Source organism: Eulemur rufifrons, chromosome 6 (genome assembly GCF_041146395.1).
Source record: "Eulemur rufifrons isolate Redbay chromosome 6, OSU_ERuf_1, whole genome shotgun sequence".
Classification (NCBI taxonomy): Eukaryota; Metazoa; Chordata; class Mammalia; order Primates; family Lemuridae; genus Eulemur; species Eulemur rufifrons.
In genome coordinates, this window is record NC_090988.1 from 102,835,963 (window position 1) to 102,855,045 (window position 19,083).

At 67.0% G+C, this 19,083-nt stretch overlaps 1 protein-coding gene across 4 annotated transcripts; it reads left to right on the top strand.

Moving 5' to 3' along the window:
- Window positions 1-16,939, top strand: CD81 (CD81 molecule). Of its 4 annotated transcripts, none has more exons than XM_069471822.1 (8): window positions 1-105; window positions 10,681-10,795; window positions 13,956-14,053; window positions 14,673-14,747; window positions 15,023-15,127; window positions 15,466-15,564; window positions 16,159-16,245; window positions 16,333-16,939. In XM_069471822.1, the coding sequence occupies exons 3-8, from the start codon at window positions 13,988-13,990 to the stop codon at window positions 16,393-16,395; spliced, it is 495 nt and encodes a 164-aa protein (XP_069327923.1). In that variant the 5' UTR covers window positions 1-105; window positions 10,681-10,795; window positions 13,956-13,987; the 3' UTR covers window positions 16,396-16,939. The 4 variants fall into 4 exon arrangements, with proteins under 4 accessions (XP_069327923.1, XP_069327921.1, XP_069327922.1 ...); XM_069471820.1 differs by lacking the exon at window positions 1-105 and adding an exon at window positions 407-661 and having other exon boundaries at window positions 14,547-14,747; XM_069471821.1 differs by lacking the exon at window positions 1-105 and adding an exon at window positions 409-661.
- The last annotated feature ends 2,144 nt before the right edge of the window (window positions 16,940-19,083 follow it).

The window sequence follows — 19,083 nt, forward strand, 5'->3', positions numbered from 1 at the left end:
TACCCAGGCTCCCACCCACAAGAGCGCTGCAAGCAAAGCACTATCTTTGCAAAGCCATCCGCTGGCGCATCACCTTCTCCAGGGAGCCCTCCCGGATTGTCCGAGGCGCCTGAGATGAAGCGCTGCACTGTCCTCAGGCGCGGCTCCGCCGCCACCCCCTGGGTGATTCGGAGGACCGCAGCGCGGGGTCGCCTCCCACCCCTGCACAGTGCACCCAGGCCCGAGGCCGCGGCGGCGCGTAGGTCCGGAACCCCGAAGTGCGCGCGCTGCGCCGGGGCGGTTGCGGCGCCCCAGCGCCCGGGAGGCGGGAGGAGGGGCGGCCGGGGCGGGGCCTGCGGGGGGCGGGGCGCGGCGGCCTATAAGCGGCGCGGAGCGGGGCGCGCGCCCGGCCAGAGAGCGAGCGCGCAGCAGCGGCCGCGACCCCTCCGCTTTCCCCGGCCAGGCCGTCCGCGCCCGCGCCCCGCGCACCCCGAGCACCCCGCGTCCGGCTCGCCGCGCCCGGCCCCCGTCCCGGCCGCCCCCGGCCCGTCCGCCGGATCCCGGCCGCCCGCCCGCCCGCCGCGCAGCCCGGCCCGCGCCCCAGGCCGCCGCCGCCATGGGAGTGGAGGGCTGCACCAAGTGCATCAAGTACCTGCTCTTCGTCTTCAATTTCGTCTTCTGGGTGAGCGCGGGCGAGCGGAGGGCGGGAGGGCCTGGCCGGGCCGGGGGCGGCGCACCCCTCCGCGGCCGGGCCGGCGGCCGTGCTAGGCCCCGGGCTGCCGAGTCGCGGCGCCACCTGTGGGCTCCCGGCGCGGCTGGGGGGTCGCCGGGGACGCCACGCCCCCGACGGAGGGGCCGGGGGCTGCCAGCCGAGTTTCCAGGCCCCTGCGGCCAGGCGGGCGTCGGGTCCGCCGCTGCGCTCCCGCTTCGTGCTGTGGCCGCGCCGGGAGCCGCGCGCTCGGCCGCCCCTTGGCCAGGAGGGGCCGTGAATCCCCTCTTGCCGCAGTTTCGGGGACCACCCGCTTCACGGGGCGAAGGGGGGCTTGAGGGCGGGACTTCGGGCGCCCCGCCCCCATGAGCTCATCAGGGCCACCGCCCCTGGATGGGGGGACGCGCACTCTCCGCCGGAGCCCTGGGGACCGTCCGCCCCACTCTTCCCCCATCCCCAGCCCACCCTCCCGTCTGCTGTCGCCACCCTGGGGACCGCCCTGAGGGTCGGGCTTCGGGCGGAGCGCGCGACAGGGAGTTCACGGTGCCCGGGATGTCCCGCGTGCTGGGGTGCCTGCACCATGGTGGCCTCGTTTCCTGGGAACCGTCTCCCTCTCCGCACCCAGACAGATTCCAGCCCTGGCCTTGCCCCGGGGGGGGGGGGGTTGTGGGGGCTTTAAAGGGAGGGGCCCGGGCGGTTCTGAGTTGGCACAAGGCAAAGGGTGGCCCCAAAGACCCGTGGGTCTCCGAGCACCAGGGCCTGCTTCCCGGAGCGGGTGCCCAAGTCTCCACTGTGCAAGGCGGTGCCCACGCGTCAGTCCTCTTTGGGTGCCCGCTTGGGTGCAGGACGGTCTCCTGCCAAGAGTTGCTCTGGGCTGACCCGTCTTCCCGACGGGGACGTGATTGATGGGGCTTTTGCCTTTTGTTTCCATTTCCTGTCAGCGCTGGAATTGGGGATGGGGTGGAGAGTCCTTCTTGGCCCAGAAGGACTGAGTGGCTGTGCCCTGCCTCCCCTTGGCTGGGCCCCTTGTAGTGACCACAAGCCCCTCCCGGGCCCCCAGGCTGCCATCCCCTTCCCAGGGAGGAGTCGACGTCCCAGTGGACCGTGTGTTTCTCCAGTTGGGGCAGGGAGGGCAAACTTCTGAAATGGCCCCTGCAGCCCGTGTGTGGGACTGGGGACATCTGTTTTCCATCTAGACTGCTGAAGACCCCAGCGTGGATCATTGTGGGGGGGTGGGGGGGAGGACAGAGACGGGGCTGGACTCCCAGCTGAGAGTGGAGTGGGGGCTCACGTCCCACCTCCCCAAGCCCACCTTGCTGCACGGCCCGCCTGGGGACACCAGTGGGACGTCACTGTGGCCATTGCTATGCCCTGGGAGTGGGAGCAGCGAGCTGGCTGGGGTGGGCTTGCCCTGCCCAGGCATGGCCCTGGGGCCTGGGCCGCAGAGGAGCACCAGTGCTGCCTGGCGTTTGCCTGTTTCTGCCCAGGCTAGCGGGACCACCCCTCTGCTGGCCCTGCCCGGGCCCCCAAAGGAGAGCCTGGGTGTGGGGCTGACAGCTGAAGCGTAGGCGGAGGAAGGGACTTCTCCAGAAGTGGGTTTTTGCCCTCTTGTCAGTACTGGTGAGTCCCTCCCACCTGCCCAGCTGGGAGGTCTCCTGGGCAACTCCCGGGGAGCTTGTCCTGCCCAGGCTGGTAGTTTCCCAAGCAGCTGGGGTGGAGGCCGAACCCATCCCATCCCCAGGCGCTCTTTACTGAGGCCGGCCCCTCCCCTCCCAGGGGCCCGCCCAGTGCAGAGCATTGAGAACTGCTTCCGGCCACAGTCCCTGTGGACCCGCCACCCACGTGGGCCCTGCCTAGCCAGGGCTGAGCAGGGCCGTGCTTGTGGCCACCACCCCGGTGGAGCCCCCTCTGCCCCTGGCATCACAGGGCTTGTCCTATGAGAGCTCGGTGCCAGGGGGTTGGGCCTTGGTGAAGGCCCCACGCCATTACTCTGGTCCTGGGCCTCAGCTTCCTCCCCTCCACAGTGGGGTCCTCAGGGCCCCTGTCTCAGGCCGTTGGTGGATTAGCCAGTGCCCTAAGTGCTGACGGAGGGGCTTGGCAGGGGGGGCTCTGGAGTGGATGTTGGCATGGCGTCCAAGGGGAACTCTGCCAAGGCGAGCCCAGCCGCAGAGTAGGAAGCACTTTGGGGAGCTTCCTTGGGGAGCGGGTTGCAGGCGCCCTGCAGGGCCTGGAGGACCTGAGGCTGTCCCAGACATGGCGAGTGCTGGGCGGGCAGGAGGAGGCTGGCGGAGGAAGAGGTCGACAGTGGGTGTCTGGATGGGGCACTTTTTAAAAGTTCCATTTTAGAGAGGAAAATGCTTCCCCTGGGGGAGGAGGCGGAGGCATCAGAGGCAGCCTGTGCACTGATGCACACGCTCACCTGTGCACACGCTCACCTGTGCACACAAGCTCACTCACACCCCCGGCTCTCCACGGACCCCGGGCAGTGTGCACTCGGCCTGCCCCGACTAGAGCCTGCTTTGGGGTCCAGCGGTTCCCTGGCCTCCTGCCTGGCTGTGCGTGGCTGGGAGGCAGGGGCTGGGGCAGGGAGACAGTGCGGAGGCCCTGGCCGGGCAGCATGGGAATCCCATCCCTCGGGGGTTCCAGAGACCTCGAGGGACAGCTGGGGGCAGGGCAGGAGAGCCAGGTGCCTGGCCTGCATGAGCCTCACTGCCACATCTGTGAAATGGGTATGACAATAGCCTTCTCCCTGCGGGCTGGCCAGGGAGTGCATGAGAGGTGCCACCAGACCCTGCGGGGACAAGAGCAGCATCCCCCGCCTGGGACTGGCTGCTCCTCCAACTTAATGTAGCTGGTGGCTGCCTTGTCGACCAGACCCGGCCAGGAAGGAGACTGATTAGAAGCCTTGAGGAGACTGATTAGAAGCCGTGCTACCTGGCATTTAATTCTCGCTTCCAGACAGCACATGACTGTCACTTAGCAAGTCTGTCACCATCCTTCCGGGAGAGGGGCTGCAGCCCAGGCTGCAACCCAGGCGTCTCTGGGTGGGGGCGGGGACTTCCTGTGCCTGGCTTCATGGAGCTGGGGGAGTGGACTTTCCCCCAGGCTGTCTGGCTGCCCAGCTCTGGGGAAACGGCCGGCCAGGCCCCATCCAGAGAGGAAGTCTGTGGTTTGTCTCTGGGGCAGACTGGCCCGGTGCAGGTGTTCAAGCAGGAAGGGGTACGGCCCTCAAACAAGGAGCTGGGGGGCCTAGGACCCCGGCCCCCCTCCTGGCTGGCTCTGCTCTGGTCCCACACGGTGCCCACCCTCCCTTCTGGTACCAGAGCGGGTGCCTCAGAGCCCCAGTTCCTTCCCTGGGTGTGAGGGGCTGGCTCCCGCCCCCACCCCGCAGCCCCAGGTCAGCTCTGCCTGCAGAATCGAGTCCACCCCGCCCTCATAACTGTCTCTGAGCCCAGACAAGGACACACCCCACCCCTGTGCCCCATCTCAGTACCTGAAATCCGGTCAGGAAACCTCCAGTCATCGATCCGGTCATCGAATTAATAAGCCTTAAAGCCCGGGCACCCAAGGGAGGGAGCAGATCAGGGTTCTGGAAGGACCCTGGGTAGGGGTGGGGCTGGGAAGAGGCCAGGTGCCCCTTGCTCTGGCCCTGACCCCTGTGACCCAGGCCGGGCACACAGTGCTGGCGGGTCTTCCAGCCTTGGAGGTGTCCACCTTGTCCCCGGGACCCCTCTTCTGCACGGAGAGCCTGGCTCACCCACAAATGGCCCCCAGCAGCCTTCGCCTCTGAGTCATTCCTGCCTGTGCAGTGAGATGGGGTGGGACCCGCCTGCTGGGCAGCTTCCAGAAGCTTCTGTACTTATTGAGTGCCCCCCCCCACACACACACATTCTACTTCTGGGCCTAACCTAAGAAGCCTCTCCACCGGTGGGCTGTAGGGCAGATGCTGAGTCCTAGGAGACCACTTGGGGGTCCTCTGGGTGGGCCCCCAGGGGGGGCAGCTCCCTGCACAAGGCGGGGCCCACAGCTGGGGGTTGGGCCTCACTCCAGGTGCCCTGGCAGCTGCCCCCAGGGGCAAGATCTGGCAAGGGCTGGGTGGCCAGGGGCCCGGACCTCGTGAGTGCGTGGAGTCGGTGGTGAGGGTGCCCCAGCCAGGCTGAGTGCCACACAGGCCCCGGAGACAGGGAGCCAGCCTGGCCGGAGCCTGGGGCTCACACCCCCCACACCGCCTGCCTCGCCCCCTTCTCTGGAGATGCGCCCCTTTTACTAGCGTGGGAAGTGAACGCTTCCCTCTTTCTCTCTGTCCCCAAGTACTGCGGTGAGTGTGGAAGACAAGAAGGCTCAGGTCACTGTGCCTCGCGGAGGGGGTGGGTGCTGGGCGGCCCCCCGGGGCGTCCTGTGGTGCCGGGGCCGCATCGGCCTGGGTCGTTAACTTCTCGGGGCGAGTCCGGGCGCCCTGTAACGGCTTTCCTGGGCGGTTGCTTGTGGTTGGTGGTCAGGCACCGTGGCTGATTCTGTGCCGCAGCTCACAGCCAGCTTCGGGGGCTGCTGGGGGCACCCTGGCCGGGGCGGGGCGGTCGTCAGTGAAGGCCCCTGGCCGCCTGCCCTCCCTGGGCTCTAGTCCTGGGGGCTGGGGGCCTGAGCCTGGAGCTCTAGAGGGGGGGCCCAGGAGCTTCCAGGGGGCAGTGGTTTGGGAGGCGCAGACTCACCCGTGCCGCCCAGGGTGGGGGGGCTCACCCCCTCACAGTGTCCTGCTCCCCCAGTCCCGCCCTCTGTCCCCGAAGCAGTGCTCCTCTGTACCGGGCAGGCACTGGGCTGGGAGCCGACCCCACGGCCTCCAGTGTGCTGGGGTGTTCTCAGGGTCACTGGGGCGATCAGGAAACTGAGGTTCCCAAGTGACAGCAGGAGGAGGTGGCTGACAACCAGTGCCACTGTCTGGAGTGTCTTGGTGTCCTCGCCCGGGTGGGAGTAGGTACCAGCCCTTGGCCAGGCAGTGCCCGGCGGCCTCCCAGGTGCTGCTGCTGGGCAGACACGCGGGCGCCCTGGGGCTCTTCCACCCACTCGCTGGTCCCTGCCTGAGACGCACCCACCTCCAGTCACCTTCGCTGGGGGCTGCTGGCCCAGCCAGACCTCTTCCTTTGAAGCACACGGCTCTGGGGGCGCTGGCCACACCCCACAGCTGCCCTGTGTCCTTCCCAGCAGGTCTGTGTCCACGTGCGCCTCCTCGCAGGGCCCAGGGGGCAGAGGGGCTTCCCAGAGGAGGGGCAGATGCAGGTCCGGGAGCAGGTGCGAGGTGTGGCCTGGAAGGGGCCTGGTGCTCAGGGCGCCTGTGCCCACCCCCAGCCCTGAGAGGTAGCGGAGTGTCCCCCAAGCCTGTGCTCACCTCCTGGCCCTGCGGGAAGGGGCCCTCACGTCCTCTGGCCAGCAGGTTCCAGAAGGGCCAGCGACCTCGCCTGGCATCTATTTTTAGATGCTGGGACAGGCGGCTTCCTGAGGCCAGGGGCCGCGTGAGTGGAGCTTCCACTTCCTGACCGAGGTGAGGATTCCTGGTCTTCCCGCCACACTTCCTTCCCGCCTGGGCCCGTCGCAGGGGCAGCTGCGGCTTCCTGGGAAGGCCTGAGGGGCCCTGTCCCCTCGTGGGGGGAGAGCGAGGGGTTGGCCTGCAGGGACCCAGCTCCCCTCCCCCATGGCATCAGCACCTGCGCCCCCGGCGCCCCGGCGTCCCATCCTGAAAGCATCCTGGCCGGGACTCTTCGCTCTGGCTTGTCCCAGCGTCCCTGAAGGGACTTCCTCTGTCCTTCCCGTCCCTGGCCCTCCTGTCCTCCCAGGAGGGGCTCTCAGGCCCCCAGCACCTCACACTGGCCGAGCCAAGTGGGCATTTTCTGTGCATTTCCCAGCACGTACCTGTACCCCCCAGGTGGCAGTGAGGAGGCACAGGGCCTGCAGCCCCCCAGGCCCACAGCGTGCCCCCTGCCTGGCAGCCCCCTCTCCAAGAGCATCCAGGTCAGGTCTGGGCTGGAGACTCAGGGACGCTCGGCTGCTGCTTGGGGCGGGGGGGGGGGGCGAGCCTACGCGTGCCGTTCTCGCTCCCCCAGACGTGTGGGCGGGATGCAGGGTGGCCACTTGGCCCGGCTGGTGGGGGCGACCAGATCCCCGTCCCTTGCTGAGGCAGTGGGCGTGTGTGCTGGAGGGCAGCGCCCCTGGCCCCGCAGCGCCTGGCTGTCCGGGCTCGGGGGAGGGGGCAGTGGCGGCTGGCACGGGGTGGGGGGGGGCTGTCCCAGGTCTGCCCGGGCAGCACCCGCTCCCTTTGCTCCCTTGTAGCCGCTTTCTGGAACGAGCAGACAGGCTGGGCAGGAACCCTGTGTGCTTGGCAGCCGCTGGCTAGAGCTGCTCTGTTATTTATTAATTCTCAGGAAGGAGAAAGAAGGAAACAGAAACAGAATCTTCGCGGAGTTACGCACACTCCTTTCTGTGTCTGCACCCTCGCGCGGGGCCCTCCGGGAACCCCAGCACGTGACTCGGGCCTTTTCCTGAGAGCCGCCCGGCCCCCACGCGGCGTGGGGTGTCTCGGGAGGCAGGGGCAGGTGGCGGTGCCATGCTGACGGGTGGGCTCTCGGCAGGGAGGCGTCTGTGGGGAGAGGGACGACTTTTGTTTATGAAACCCAACCGTGGTGACAGTCGCTAGCACCGTCGAGAGCTCCGCGCTGGACACCCTGGGTATCGGCCTCTGTGCCTGTTTCCTCGTGTACGCGAGAGGGTTCCGGAGGCACAGAGAGGCTGCAGTGAGCCTGGGGTCAGCCAGGCCACGGGACCGGCCGCAGGTCCTCGAGTCACGCTTCACGTCCGTGCTCCGGGCCTTCAGCCAACCCGTCACTCCCTGTTCCCACCAGCGCTGGGCTCTCTTCTGTAGTTGACACGCGTGCCCGCCGTCACCCACGTTCCTGGCTTTGCTTTCTGCGAACCGCAGTTCCAGGAACTGGACTTGAGCGTGTCTGACGACACTTGCTGGCCACAGAAAGCCCCGAGCGCCAGCTCCCGCCCAGAGCCCGGAGGGCAGCCTGCGCTCTCTGGGGCCCGGAGCAAACATTGACCCCTGAGGAGTTCAGTCGTCGGGGGTTTGGGGGTGCGGGGCTTTTTCAGACAGCTTTATTTAATCCCACTTAATCACACTCTGATGGACACAGAGGAAATGCACATATTGAAAGTGTACAACTCAGTAAGTTTTGACATATTTGTCCCCAGAGAAACTGTCACCACCATCAGGAGCATGAACGTGCTCTCCACCCCCACAGCGTCCCTGGAGCCCCCGTGAGCCCCCTCCTTGACCTGGAGGCTCCTCCTCTCTGACGGCCCCTCAGGTGGGCTTCCCTACCCTGTGGCTGGGCGGCTTCTTTGTCACCCTCCCCGGGGAGGGCCTGGGGGCAGCCTCCCCCCAGCCCGGGCGATTGAGCGGAAAGCCCCTTCCCCAAGCAGAGCCAGACGGGCGGCTTGGCCTGAGGTCCACGGGCCCCAGGTTGGGTTAGCAGCTCGCGCTCACGTTAGGGCCGGGACCACGTGCCTGTTAGATGGGATCCCTCACACCGCGGGGCCAGGGCGGCTGCCCAGGAAGACGGGGTGGTCCCTGCGCAGCCACGGAGGGCGTGGGCTGCGATTGGCACCCATGGAGGGGCTTTCGAGCACAGCTCTGCTTTGCGCATGGGGACACTGAGGCACAGGAGGATGGCGGCCTGGCAGCAGCCCCACGGCTTCCGCAGCTGAGTCACGGCTGTAACCAGGTCTCTGTGACCACAGAGGGCAGGATGGGGCCAGGGCTCCCCCATGCACCTGCCCCCCTCCATCCTGGAACGTCTCACAGCGATCTCTGGAACACAGATTCAAAACAAAATAAGTGATGTTTTCAGAGCCGCTGGAGGAAGCCAGGGTTACCACAGCAACCCTCAGCCTGCCACCTCCTCCTCCCCGCCGGGGCCACCCCGGCCGCCCTCCGGCCCCCATGGGAGCGACAGGCACAGAGGAGGCCGGGCTGTCTGCACCTGAGACCTTGTCATATGAGGGGCACACTGGGGTCCCAGCTGCCAGATGGTTTCCGCCGTGGGCCCCAACGTCACGCACCTCCACGGCCCAGTGGGGAGAGCCGGGGCCCCTCCCCCCCAACCAAAGTTTGAAAACTGAGTTCAAACTCCCCTAGGAGCGGCTGGGGCGCGGCCTACCAGGAAGGGGCTGAGAAACCACAGCGCCAACCCCTGTGGCGGGGCTGCCCAGAGAGGGGGCTTGGTGGTCCTGCCAGGGTTGCCACCCACAGTCCCTGTGAGGGTGAGAGCCCGCAGCTGCCGGCACCCGCAGACCCCACTGGCCTTCCTTTAGGCCAGGCCCCATTCGGGAGGCCTGGGGTGGGGTTGGCAGCAGGAGTCTGAGGGGACGGGCCAGCTGCGGAGCCCACACCTCCCCCATTGCCTGCGCAGGGAGTCCCCAGGGCCCCTGTGGGCTTTCCCGGGGGTGGGCCGTGCTGCTGGGGCCTGAACTTCCCACCGCTCTGCTGAGCACACCCCTCCCCCGCCCCGCTGGGCCCCTGGGGCAAGAGCGGGGCTGCCAGGTGGTGTTTCGGGCCCAGGTCTCGGTTTCCCTTCTGCATCTGACCAGTGGCCCCGGATCTGTGGTGGGCTCAGTGTCCAGAAGCAGCCAGTGCTGGCGTGGCGAGGCCTCAGTGGCTGGCCCTGCTTGCACAGGGGACGGGACCTGCCCAGGCGCTCCCACCCGAGGCCCCCTGCGTGCTCACCCCCTGTGCCTGCTCCCCTGTGCACCCTTCCCCGGCGGCCCCTGCCAGGACCAGGTTCAGGTGATTCTCACGATGTCCTTCCAGGGAGACGGGCTAAAGCCTGGCCCTCCGTACTCCCCACGGACCCTGGAACTGACTGGCTGTCCTTGTCCTTGGAACGCAGTGTCCCCAGACCGCAGGAGGGGTGTGGGGCTGGAAGAAACCCCAGAAGGGATCTGAAGGGGCCCCCGCCCATCTGACCAGGGAGGAGCGTCTGCGGGCAGCGGCCGAGGGGTGCTGGCGTGGGGCAGGCAGGGCTCGGGGTCACTGGTCATTCACAGGGGCCACGTGTTGGAGAGGTGCCGTGTGTGTGCTAGTCCAGGGGCATTGGCAGATGAGGCTGTGACACCTCTCCCCCGGGAGGGAGGGGCCGAGCCTGGCTGGTCAGATGCCCAGGGTGGCCGAGCCTCATGGCAGACCCCACCTGGCAAAGCTGGGCGTGTGTGCGCAGGCCCCGCGTGCCAGGCTAAGCCTCTTCCTCCCGCCTGTCTTGAAGGCCCCAGCGCCGCTTCCTTCCTTGCTAGAGTGTCTCTTCCCAGCGCCAACAGCAGTGGGGATTTGTCACACAGGCCACCGAGGGCCTTGGATGCCACCACCCACAGGGCCAGCGGCACCACACCCCCACCCCTGTCCTGGCAGCAGAGGCTTGAGCTCCCACCACCCCGGGGCTCTCAGCGTTCCCCAGGCAGTCCCCAAACAAGCCCAGGACTGTTGGGCTGGTACCACCCCCGGGGGGAGGGCTCGGTAGTCCCTGGGGTGCGCAGGTCCGGTGGGTGTGGCTCTGGCCAGATCTAGCAGAAGAAAATACAGGAGTTCCATTTACAATTTGGTGTTTAAAGATATTTCATCCAGTGTCTGGGACACACTTACGCTAAGGAAGCGTCCGGTCATGTGTCTGAGACGCACATCTAACTCGTGTGCCGCCCCTTGTCCGGCCACCCTGCCCTGAGCTGCACTCACAGGTGCTGGTGGGGGCCGGGCTCCAAGGGGATGGCGCCGAAAGACCCGCCACGTGGCGCCCGGTTCCCAGGGCTCCCTGGGGCATCTCGGACACCAGGCCGCAGAGCCGACAGGCAGTTCCGCCCAGTAGGGGCGCCACTCAGGACGGTGGCACGGCGCGGTCACACTCCCACAGTGCTGCAGGCTGCGTGTGACTTGGTTCCTGCTCTTTTCCCAGCTGGCCGGAGGTGTGATCCTAGGCGTGGCCCTGTGGCTCCGCCATGACCCGCAGACCACCAACCTCCTCTATCTGGAGCTGGGAGACAGGCCAGCACCCAACACCTTCTACGTAGGTGAGTGCCCACCTGGGGGGGGACTGACCATGAGCTCACGGTGCCCCCGGCAGGTGACAGGCGGTCAGGGAGGGCTTTGAGGGTAGGACAAGGGGTGACAGAGGCAGTGGGGTGTGGCGCGTGCTGGGCAGGGAGGCAGCTGGCCAGGAAGGGCTCTTTGGGCGGCAGGGGTGAGCGGGAGACGGGCCTGTGGTGTGTGGGGGCCCCTCCAGGCACCTCTGGGCTGAGCCAGGGCAGGAGGGCGCAGCTGGCAAGATGGGGGGAGCCGTGTCAAGACCTTGCTTATTTTAACGTGTGGTATTTTGGGGGAGGCTCCCTGGGGAGGGGTGGGGCTGGGGGCCTGGGCTGCCCCAGAGCAGCTGAGGCAGCTGGAGCCCGGAGCAGGGAGGGATGGAGACAGAGGCCGGGAGGCTGGCGTGACTCAGCCGCCCCGGCAGGCAGCCGCACCTTGCTGCCTTATTAGGCCACGAGTGGGGGCCTGGGCTGCCTGCCCCGCCCAGGAGCAGGGGTGGCGGAGGAGGAGGAGGAGGACTGTCCCGTGCGGAGCAGCACCCCTCCTCCTGATGCCCCTGGCAGCTCTCTGGGAGTCTTTGTTGAGATGTTTCTGTCCTTTAAAGGAGGGGCCTCCAGGACGTCCTGCTGTCCCCGCAGGCTGAGGGGTGGGCGGCAGGGCAGGCGGCATGTGTATCCCAGGCCTCAGGGCTCCCGGCTCGGGGGGCAGCTGCCCGCAGACCTGGTGGAGTCCTGCTTGGCCTGGCTGCTGACCAGGGCCCCAGGAGGCCACTCAACATCCCTCCTAGACACCCTGGTCACGTGGCTGCCCACTCCCTCTCCCCTCCCCTGTAGGCCCGTCAATCCGGCCTTGTCCTCCCTAGAGACTGGAGCCTGCGGCGGGCAGTGGGTCCTGGCCCGAGGTGTGGGGGGTGCCCTCACAGGTGTGAGTGCCAGGGGGAGGGAGGGGAAGCCTGCCCCGCCCAGGGCGTGTGTGGAGACCATCGCCCCCTGCGCACGGGGGCCGGGCATCCTTGGCAGCTCTGCCCACGTGTCAGAGGGCCCGGCCAGTATCCTCTGAACCCTTGAGGGCTGTTTCTCCCCTGGGAGGCCCCTCCTCCCCAGATAATTGGGGTGCTTGGTCCGAATTGGGGGTACCCTCCCAGCAAGCCTGGGTCTTGTCCTCCAGGGCCACCAGAGGAGCTGACGCAGTTTCCATGGCCATGTTCCTCGCCCTCCTGTCCGGGGGGCAGCGGCAGCCTCTGCCCACCAAGTTCCCAAGAGTCCTCTCCCCAGGACCTGGGTGCCATGGGTGTGGCTTTGCCAGTGGTGGAGTTAGGCAGTCCCAGGGCGGGCGTTTTTGGAAGGGGTCACTCTCCTTGGCTTGCAGTGGCTGAACCTCATGGCTGGGGCAGCTTCTGCCCACAGGTCAGTGCCTGGCCTGGTGTGGCCAGAGAGGAGCTACAGGGTCACCTAGCTTCTGGCCGGGGCTGCTTGGGGCGAGGGCAGGGGTCAGGGCTGCGCCAGGCTCCAGCAGGGCGGTAGTGCCATGGGAGAGGGGCTTGCCGGGCTGGCTCCAGCGCGCCAGGCAAGGCTGGTGCTGGAAGCAGGTGTCTGACCACGTGGCACCCCCATGGGCCACAACAGGCCTCGAGCCCTGGGGCTGCCCACCCACCTGTCCTAAGTTACGGCTTCCCTGGTGCTGGGGAAACCGCCCCCAGGGGAGCCGGGACCACCCGGCGGGTTGGTCACTGGACAGCAGGGCTGCTACCCCGGGATATGGGCTCTGCCATGTCCCCAGTGGGTGGGGGCTGCTCCGATCCCCTCTGGCCACCACGTCCCTGCCCATCCCAGAGTCGGCCTGGCAGAGCTGCTGGCTGCCCCAGCGTGGGCTGGCGGGAGCAGATGCAACCTCCACAAAGGCTCTTTGTCCAGGGCCGGGGACCGGGCGGGTTTGCCGGGCTCCCTCGGACCCCCGCCCTGCAATGCTGCAGGCCGGGTGGGGCAGGCCTAGAGGGGCTGCTGGGCTCCCCCTCACCTCCGCCCTGCTGAACCTGACCTAGGGCCACAGGGGAGGGGACCCGGGGGGCCCACTACACCTCAAGGATGGGCCTAAGGAGGGGAAGACCCGGCCCAGGGTATTGAGCCTCCAGCCGGCAGGAGGCCAAGCCCCAGATCTGGGCGGGCTCTGAGCTGGCGGTGGGCCCTGGCCCCAGGCGCCTTCTCCCCGGGGCTGACCAGGCAGGGGACGAGGGGCCTGGCCATGTGGAGGAGGCTCCGTTGCCTTCACTGTTGCCGTGGCAGCCGGGGGAGGTGCCCAGCTTGCTGAGGGACGGGGCGTGGAAGGGCCCGGGACAGACACTGCCGGCGTTTCCCGAGGGCAGCCAGGGCACTCAGCCCAGCCCACGTGCACCCGCCCTTTGGTGGCCCTTTCTGCCTCCCCAGGGACGTGCTGGCCGGCCCCTCAGTGTGGGGCAGTCGGGGCAGGCCGCCCTGGCTGCCACCCCGTCCAGCAGGCTTCGGCACTCGGGGGCTGGGGTGCCAGGAGCCCATTTGACCCCAGCCGTACAGAGCAACCAGTTCAGACGCTGCTTCCCCGGGACCCGGCGCAACTGCAGGGGCTGCCGTGCGGTGGGACGGGGTGGGGGGACGGGGGAGGCCAGCAAGGCCCCAGCTCCCCTCCACACGCCTGCGCTGGGAGTTGTCGGCCATCCAGAGCCAGGGCCACCCCCCGCCCCCAGGCCAGCAGCTGGGCCGGCCACGCAGCATCAGACGCGTCACCCCCCACGCTGAGACAGGCGGTGGGTCTCAGGGCCGCACCCCCGGAGGCGGCTGGGAGCGGGTGCGGGTCGAGCGTGGCGGGACACACAGAGGTACACGGTCTGTGTAAAGCACCGATCGCGGTGTTCTCCCAGTGCTCCCGCGGTGCCATCCACTTCTCACTGTGGCGTCGACGGTGTCCTTCCCGTCACAGGAGAGGAAACTGAGGCACAGAGTGGCGTGCACGTGGCCAGCCGAGCCAGGCTGGGCTGCAGGGCCCTTGCTCCACAGCGTCACGTGTCTTCCCCCAACGCGGGCGTCGGTGCCTCGGACCCTCCAGAGTCAGTGGTGGCCTCGGCTGGGGGAGGTCTGGGGCGGCGGCTCACCAGCGTCCCCCTCTCCCCCAAAGGCATCTACATCCTCATCGCCGTGGGTGCTGTGATGATGTTTGTTGGCTTCCTGGGCTGCTACGGGGCCATCCAGGAGTCCCAGTGCCTGCTGGGGACGGTAAGGTGGGCCGGCCTGGCCCGGGCCGGCGGGAGCTGCGTTCGGCGCCGAGGAGGGGGCAGGCGGCAGAGCTGGCACGAGGGGCAGAACCAGGAGCTCTGGGGGAGGCTGCCGGGTTCCCCCCAACAGGCTGGGACACGGAGCTCGGCGCCTCCCCTGCTGGGCCGGCCGGGACCAGGGCTCACGGGGCGGCCTCAGCACCTTCCTGGGAGTCTGGCTCCCTGATTTTCCCCTTCGGTTTATAAATTAAATCCCACTGTGGTTGATCTCTGTCGTGTCTGTTCCAAAGTGGCCTTTTCTCTGTCTTTTTTGAAAAAGCCACAAACATAACGGAGTGTCTCAGACCCAAGCCAGCCTCGGGTGTCCTTGGCATGCCACCAACCGACGGGACCTCAGGCCTGGCTGTGCCATCCAGGGCCTGGCTGGTCTAGGAAGGGGGAGCCTATGCCATTGCCACCAGTGGGAGAAACTGAGGCACACCCATGGGGAGCAGGAGAAAGGATGGGGGGGCCAACCCCAAGCTGCCCGCCCTGCCAGGGCCTGCCCACAGCCTGACCCTGTTCTTCACCCCCCGACCGACCCCCACCCCACCCCCGTTCTCTTCCTGTGTGGCCCCCAGTTCTTCACCTGCCTGGTGATTCTCTTCGCCTGCGAGGTGGCCGCTGGCATCTGGGGCTTCGTCAACAAGGACCAGGTGAGCCTGCGCCCACCACGGGCCTGGAGGGGAGGGAGGGCCCCCTCATGTTGCAGGGGATGGGGTGATCTTGCCCATGGTTTGTGGGGTGCTCTCTGGGCTCTTCCTGGGCTCACCTGGCAGGAAGGTCTCAGGGGCTTCCGGCAGGACGGGCCCGAGGGCCGCCTCGCAGCCCTCCGGGGTTTGTCCTGGAGGTGTACCTTCCCGGGGGCCGGGCATGTCTGCCCAGGGGGATGGTCCCGGTGTGCGTGTGACCCTGCTCCCGCCACCCCCAGATCGCCAAGGATGTGAAGCAGTTCTACGACCAGGCCCTGCAGCAGGCCGTGGTGGACGACGACGCCAACAATGCCAAGGCCGTAGTGAAGACCTTCCACGAGACGGTGCGGCCGGGTGGGGGTGGGCAGGGCACAGGGGCCCTGGGACCCCGGGCGGGGGTGTTCCTCTCCTGGGGCGAGTCCTGCCTCAGCCCAGACCTGGGACAGGCAGTGCCTGTGGACCCTGGGCACTCGGGGCCCTGCTGGTCCCCAGGTGGGAGCCCTGTGGGACAGGCTGGCTGAGTATTCGGGGCCGCTGAGCAGGGAGGAAGGCTGGCCCGGGCCCGTTTGCGGTGGGGTGGGATGCGTATCCCTGGCTGGCTCCCCTCGGGTCCCCTGGAGCTCTGGGCTGCCGTCTCCCTACGCGTGCCCAAGGCTGACCGCGGCGCCCTCGGTCTCTGCAGCTCGACTGCTGTGGCTCCAGCACACTGTCCAAACTGACCACCTCGGTGCTGAAGAACAACTTGTGTCCCTCAGGCAACATCATCGGTGACCTGTTCAAGGTACGCACAGGTCCTCCCTGGGGTGGGGCCCTGGGCGGCGGGCTGGCCCTGGCGGGGAAGCGGCCACACCAGGCAGTGCCGTGACCTGTGTCAGGGCTTTGCCTGGAGGGTCGCGGGGAGGCCCAGTCTGGCCCAGGAGGCAGGCGCCCTGTGCCGCGTGTTCGGATGAAGACGCTGCAGCTGCGGGGGGAGGCGCACCCAGGTCCCACAGTGTGACTGGCACACTAGTGGGCACGGAGGCCCCGACCACCCGGGTTAGGACCCCGCGGAAATCGCCCACCAAGGCCTCGGTAACATCATCTGGGCAGTGCACACCAGCCACACTGTAGGGCGCTAGAGACGCCGGTCATCGTGACCTCTAAGTGAAAAAGGGCACAGGCAACGCGTCCCGGGTGTTTTGTGTTGTTGTAAAATGGATGGAAGATAAAAACCTGGCAGAGGCCCGGCTGCCACGCCTGCCTCTCCTGAGGTGGGCAGGGTGTCGTGGCCGTGGGCCCCCTCTGCGCTCTGTGCGATGACCACGGATTGCTGCATAACAAGAGGGGGCCGGGAGCTGAGGCCCGGCCCCTGACCACCTGATGGCCACCCCTGCAGGACGACTGCCACCAGAAGATTGACGAGCTCTTCTCCGGGAAGCTGTACCTCATCGGCATCGCGGCCATCGTGGTCGCCGTGATCATGGTGAGCCGGGGGCAGGGCAGGTGGGGCCTGGGCTGCCCCGCCCACAGGGCCCCGGTGCTGACTGTGCCCACCGCCACCTTCCCGCAGATCTTCGAGATGATCCTAAGCATGGTGCTGTGCTGCGGCATCCGGAACAGCTCCGTGTACTGAGGCCCCTGTAACTTGTCACGGGGGACCCCTGCAGTGCCCCCTGAGTGACCCGGACACGTCTGAGGGGCCGTCACCACCTGTGTATATAACTTTCCGGTATTACTCTGCTACACGTAGCCTTTTTACTTTTGAGGTTTTGTTTTTGTTCTGAACTTTCCTATTACCTTTTCAGGGCTGACGTCACATGTAGGTGGCGTGTGTGTGAGTGGAGACGGGCCCAGGCCTTGGGGACTGCAGGGCAGGAGTCCCTCTGCTTCTGGGACCCTTTGGGGAGCTCTGCCTGCTCAGCCAGGCCTCTCCCGGGGCCACTAGCCCAGAGGCTCAGCTTGGCCGGGCTCGGGCTGTGTCCACCCACCCTGCCCGTCCATCCTGTGGGCTGCACGGCTCATGCCTTTTTATTCCTTTTTCCCTCCTGCCCCAGTTTGAGAGCCAGGTCTATGAGCACTCTTATGCCTTCAATGCACCTATCCTTTCTAACATGTGACTTTCAACTGTAATTACATCTTGAAACAGTCATTTAATAAAGAAGGAAAAGTCAGGCATGCTAACGGGACTGTCCAGCCCTTTCCTGTGCCAGCATCTGAGACCCAGCGGGCAGCTGGAGGGGCACAGGAGCCTGGCATGGGTGGGACTTGCCTCTGCGGACTGTGCCAGGTCTAGGGTAAGCCATCCTGAGAGGGGCTGCCAGCCAGGGGAGTAGGGGGATCCCTGGGGAGCACTCCGTGTGGTTCATGCCCCTTTTGGGGCCCTGTGTTGCCTGCAGAAGCTCCCACCTCCCTCCCACTTCGGTCCTTGGACAACATTGCCCAGAGGTGAGCAGGAAAAGTCAGGCAGCCAGAGGATGCAGGACAGGGGAGGCTTGGAGCAGGAGGTGAGGGGGAGCTGCAAGACTCCCTTTCCTCCTGAGGCCCAGCACAGTAATGGATGGACACGCTGCCTCTCCTGGGCATTTGAGGGTGCCTTCCCTGCCTGTCTCTAGGTGCCTGTGAACATGCCACTGAGGACCTGGGTGGCTCAGGGCCTAAGCTGCCTCTCAGAGGGGTTGGAGGGGAAGATCTTAGCCACCTGGGGAACCCACCCAGCCCACCAAGCCGGACCGAGGCTCTAAGGCTGAGCAGCCTCCCGTGCTCCCCTCTTCCTTTTCCCTGAGCACTTACAGCCACTGGGCTCTGGACTGTCCTGTCTGGTGCCCCCCTGGGTTGGAGCTTGCTCTGGCTCAGCTGTTCCCCCAGCCAGGGGTGCTAGCAGGTTTCATGACTGCCGGAGGAAAGGAAGGCCTGGGATTCATGTTAAGGGCTCCCAGCAGCCTCCTTGCAGGTGGAGTTTGGAAACTAACCCCAGCCTTGCACTGGGGGGCTACAGGGTCTCTGCAGGCCCTCATCTGATGCTCTCAAGCCCCTCCCATGCCTGGTTTGGTTGGGAGCACAGGATGGTCCAAGAAGTCCCCTTCTCCCTACTTCAACCTGTGTTGCAAGGCCCCAAGGCTGTTGCCTGGTCTTCCACCTGGCTGCCTGGAAGCTGGAACGTGACATTAAAGAGCAAGCGCTTAGGGTCCACTGGACTGTGCCTTCCTGGTTGAGGCCGTGGGGAGGGAGGAGCAGTCTTAAGAATAAGGTATCCCAAAGGTGCACAGCTGAGTGGGGTCCCTGCTTCTCCTCTTTGTCTAGTCCGGGCAAGAACCAGTCCTTGAATTCTGGTTTCCCAGTGGATGCCAGGACAGCAGGCCCTGAGGGAGGGAGAGTTCTCTCTTTGGTTCTCAGAGTGATGGTGGGTCTAGGAGCCAAGGGGAACTCAGGTGCCTTGAGTTTGTGGGGCATGAAGCACCCCCACCAGAGCAGAAAAATGTGCTGCCCACCTAGGGCCTGGTGGCCAAGGGAGATGTGGCTTGTCCAGGGGGAACCTCGTCCTCCCTGGCTGCCGCCCACCCAGCCCTGGCTGACTCGGGAGGTTGAGAAGTGCTCACTGTCCTCCCCTGCCGCGGCGGCCAGGTGGCCTCTCCATCCTGCCCAGCACTCCCCATTCCTCCCTGGGCCAGGCTGCCGGGGGTCCTGGGTGGACCAGTGATCTGGAAGGTGTTAGAACACAGCCTGGCCCTGGGTTCCCTGCAGTGACCTCGGGGGAACGTGATCTGTACCTCCCGAAGCCCAGAGCAAGGCCTCTGAGCTGAGGGCCGAGGAATGAGCAGCTGGCCGGGGCAGTGTCCCCGAGGGCAACGCCCCACGAAGAAAAAGGCGGAGCGGCCAGGGCCCTGAAAGTCCCTCGGGGAGAAGCGTCGGCCCGGCAGGCGGACGAGGGGGCCGCCTCGCGCACCCCGTGTCCTTGTCTCAGGCTGGGGCCGGCCCGGCCTCTGGCCTAAGTGGGGCCATGGGTGCCGGGGGACTGCGGGCAACGACGGGCTGGGGTCGCCCCCCTCAGGGGGTCTCCAGCCGCCCTGCTTCCGGGCACTGACGGGACAAAGTGCGGCGACAACAGCCACTTCCTGCCATAACCGGAAATGCCCGGGAACGGTCTCGCGCCCTCCGTGCGCGATGACGCACTTCCTGCCTACGGCGGCCGCAGTCCTCGCGGCTTCCGGCAGGCGGCGCTGGGGCCCCGGGACGGCGCCGCTGCCAGTTAGTGGCGCGGGAGCCGCAGCTCCGCCCCGCCCTTTCCTGCCCGCCGCTCCGGCTGGCCGCTGCGAGGGCACCG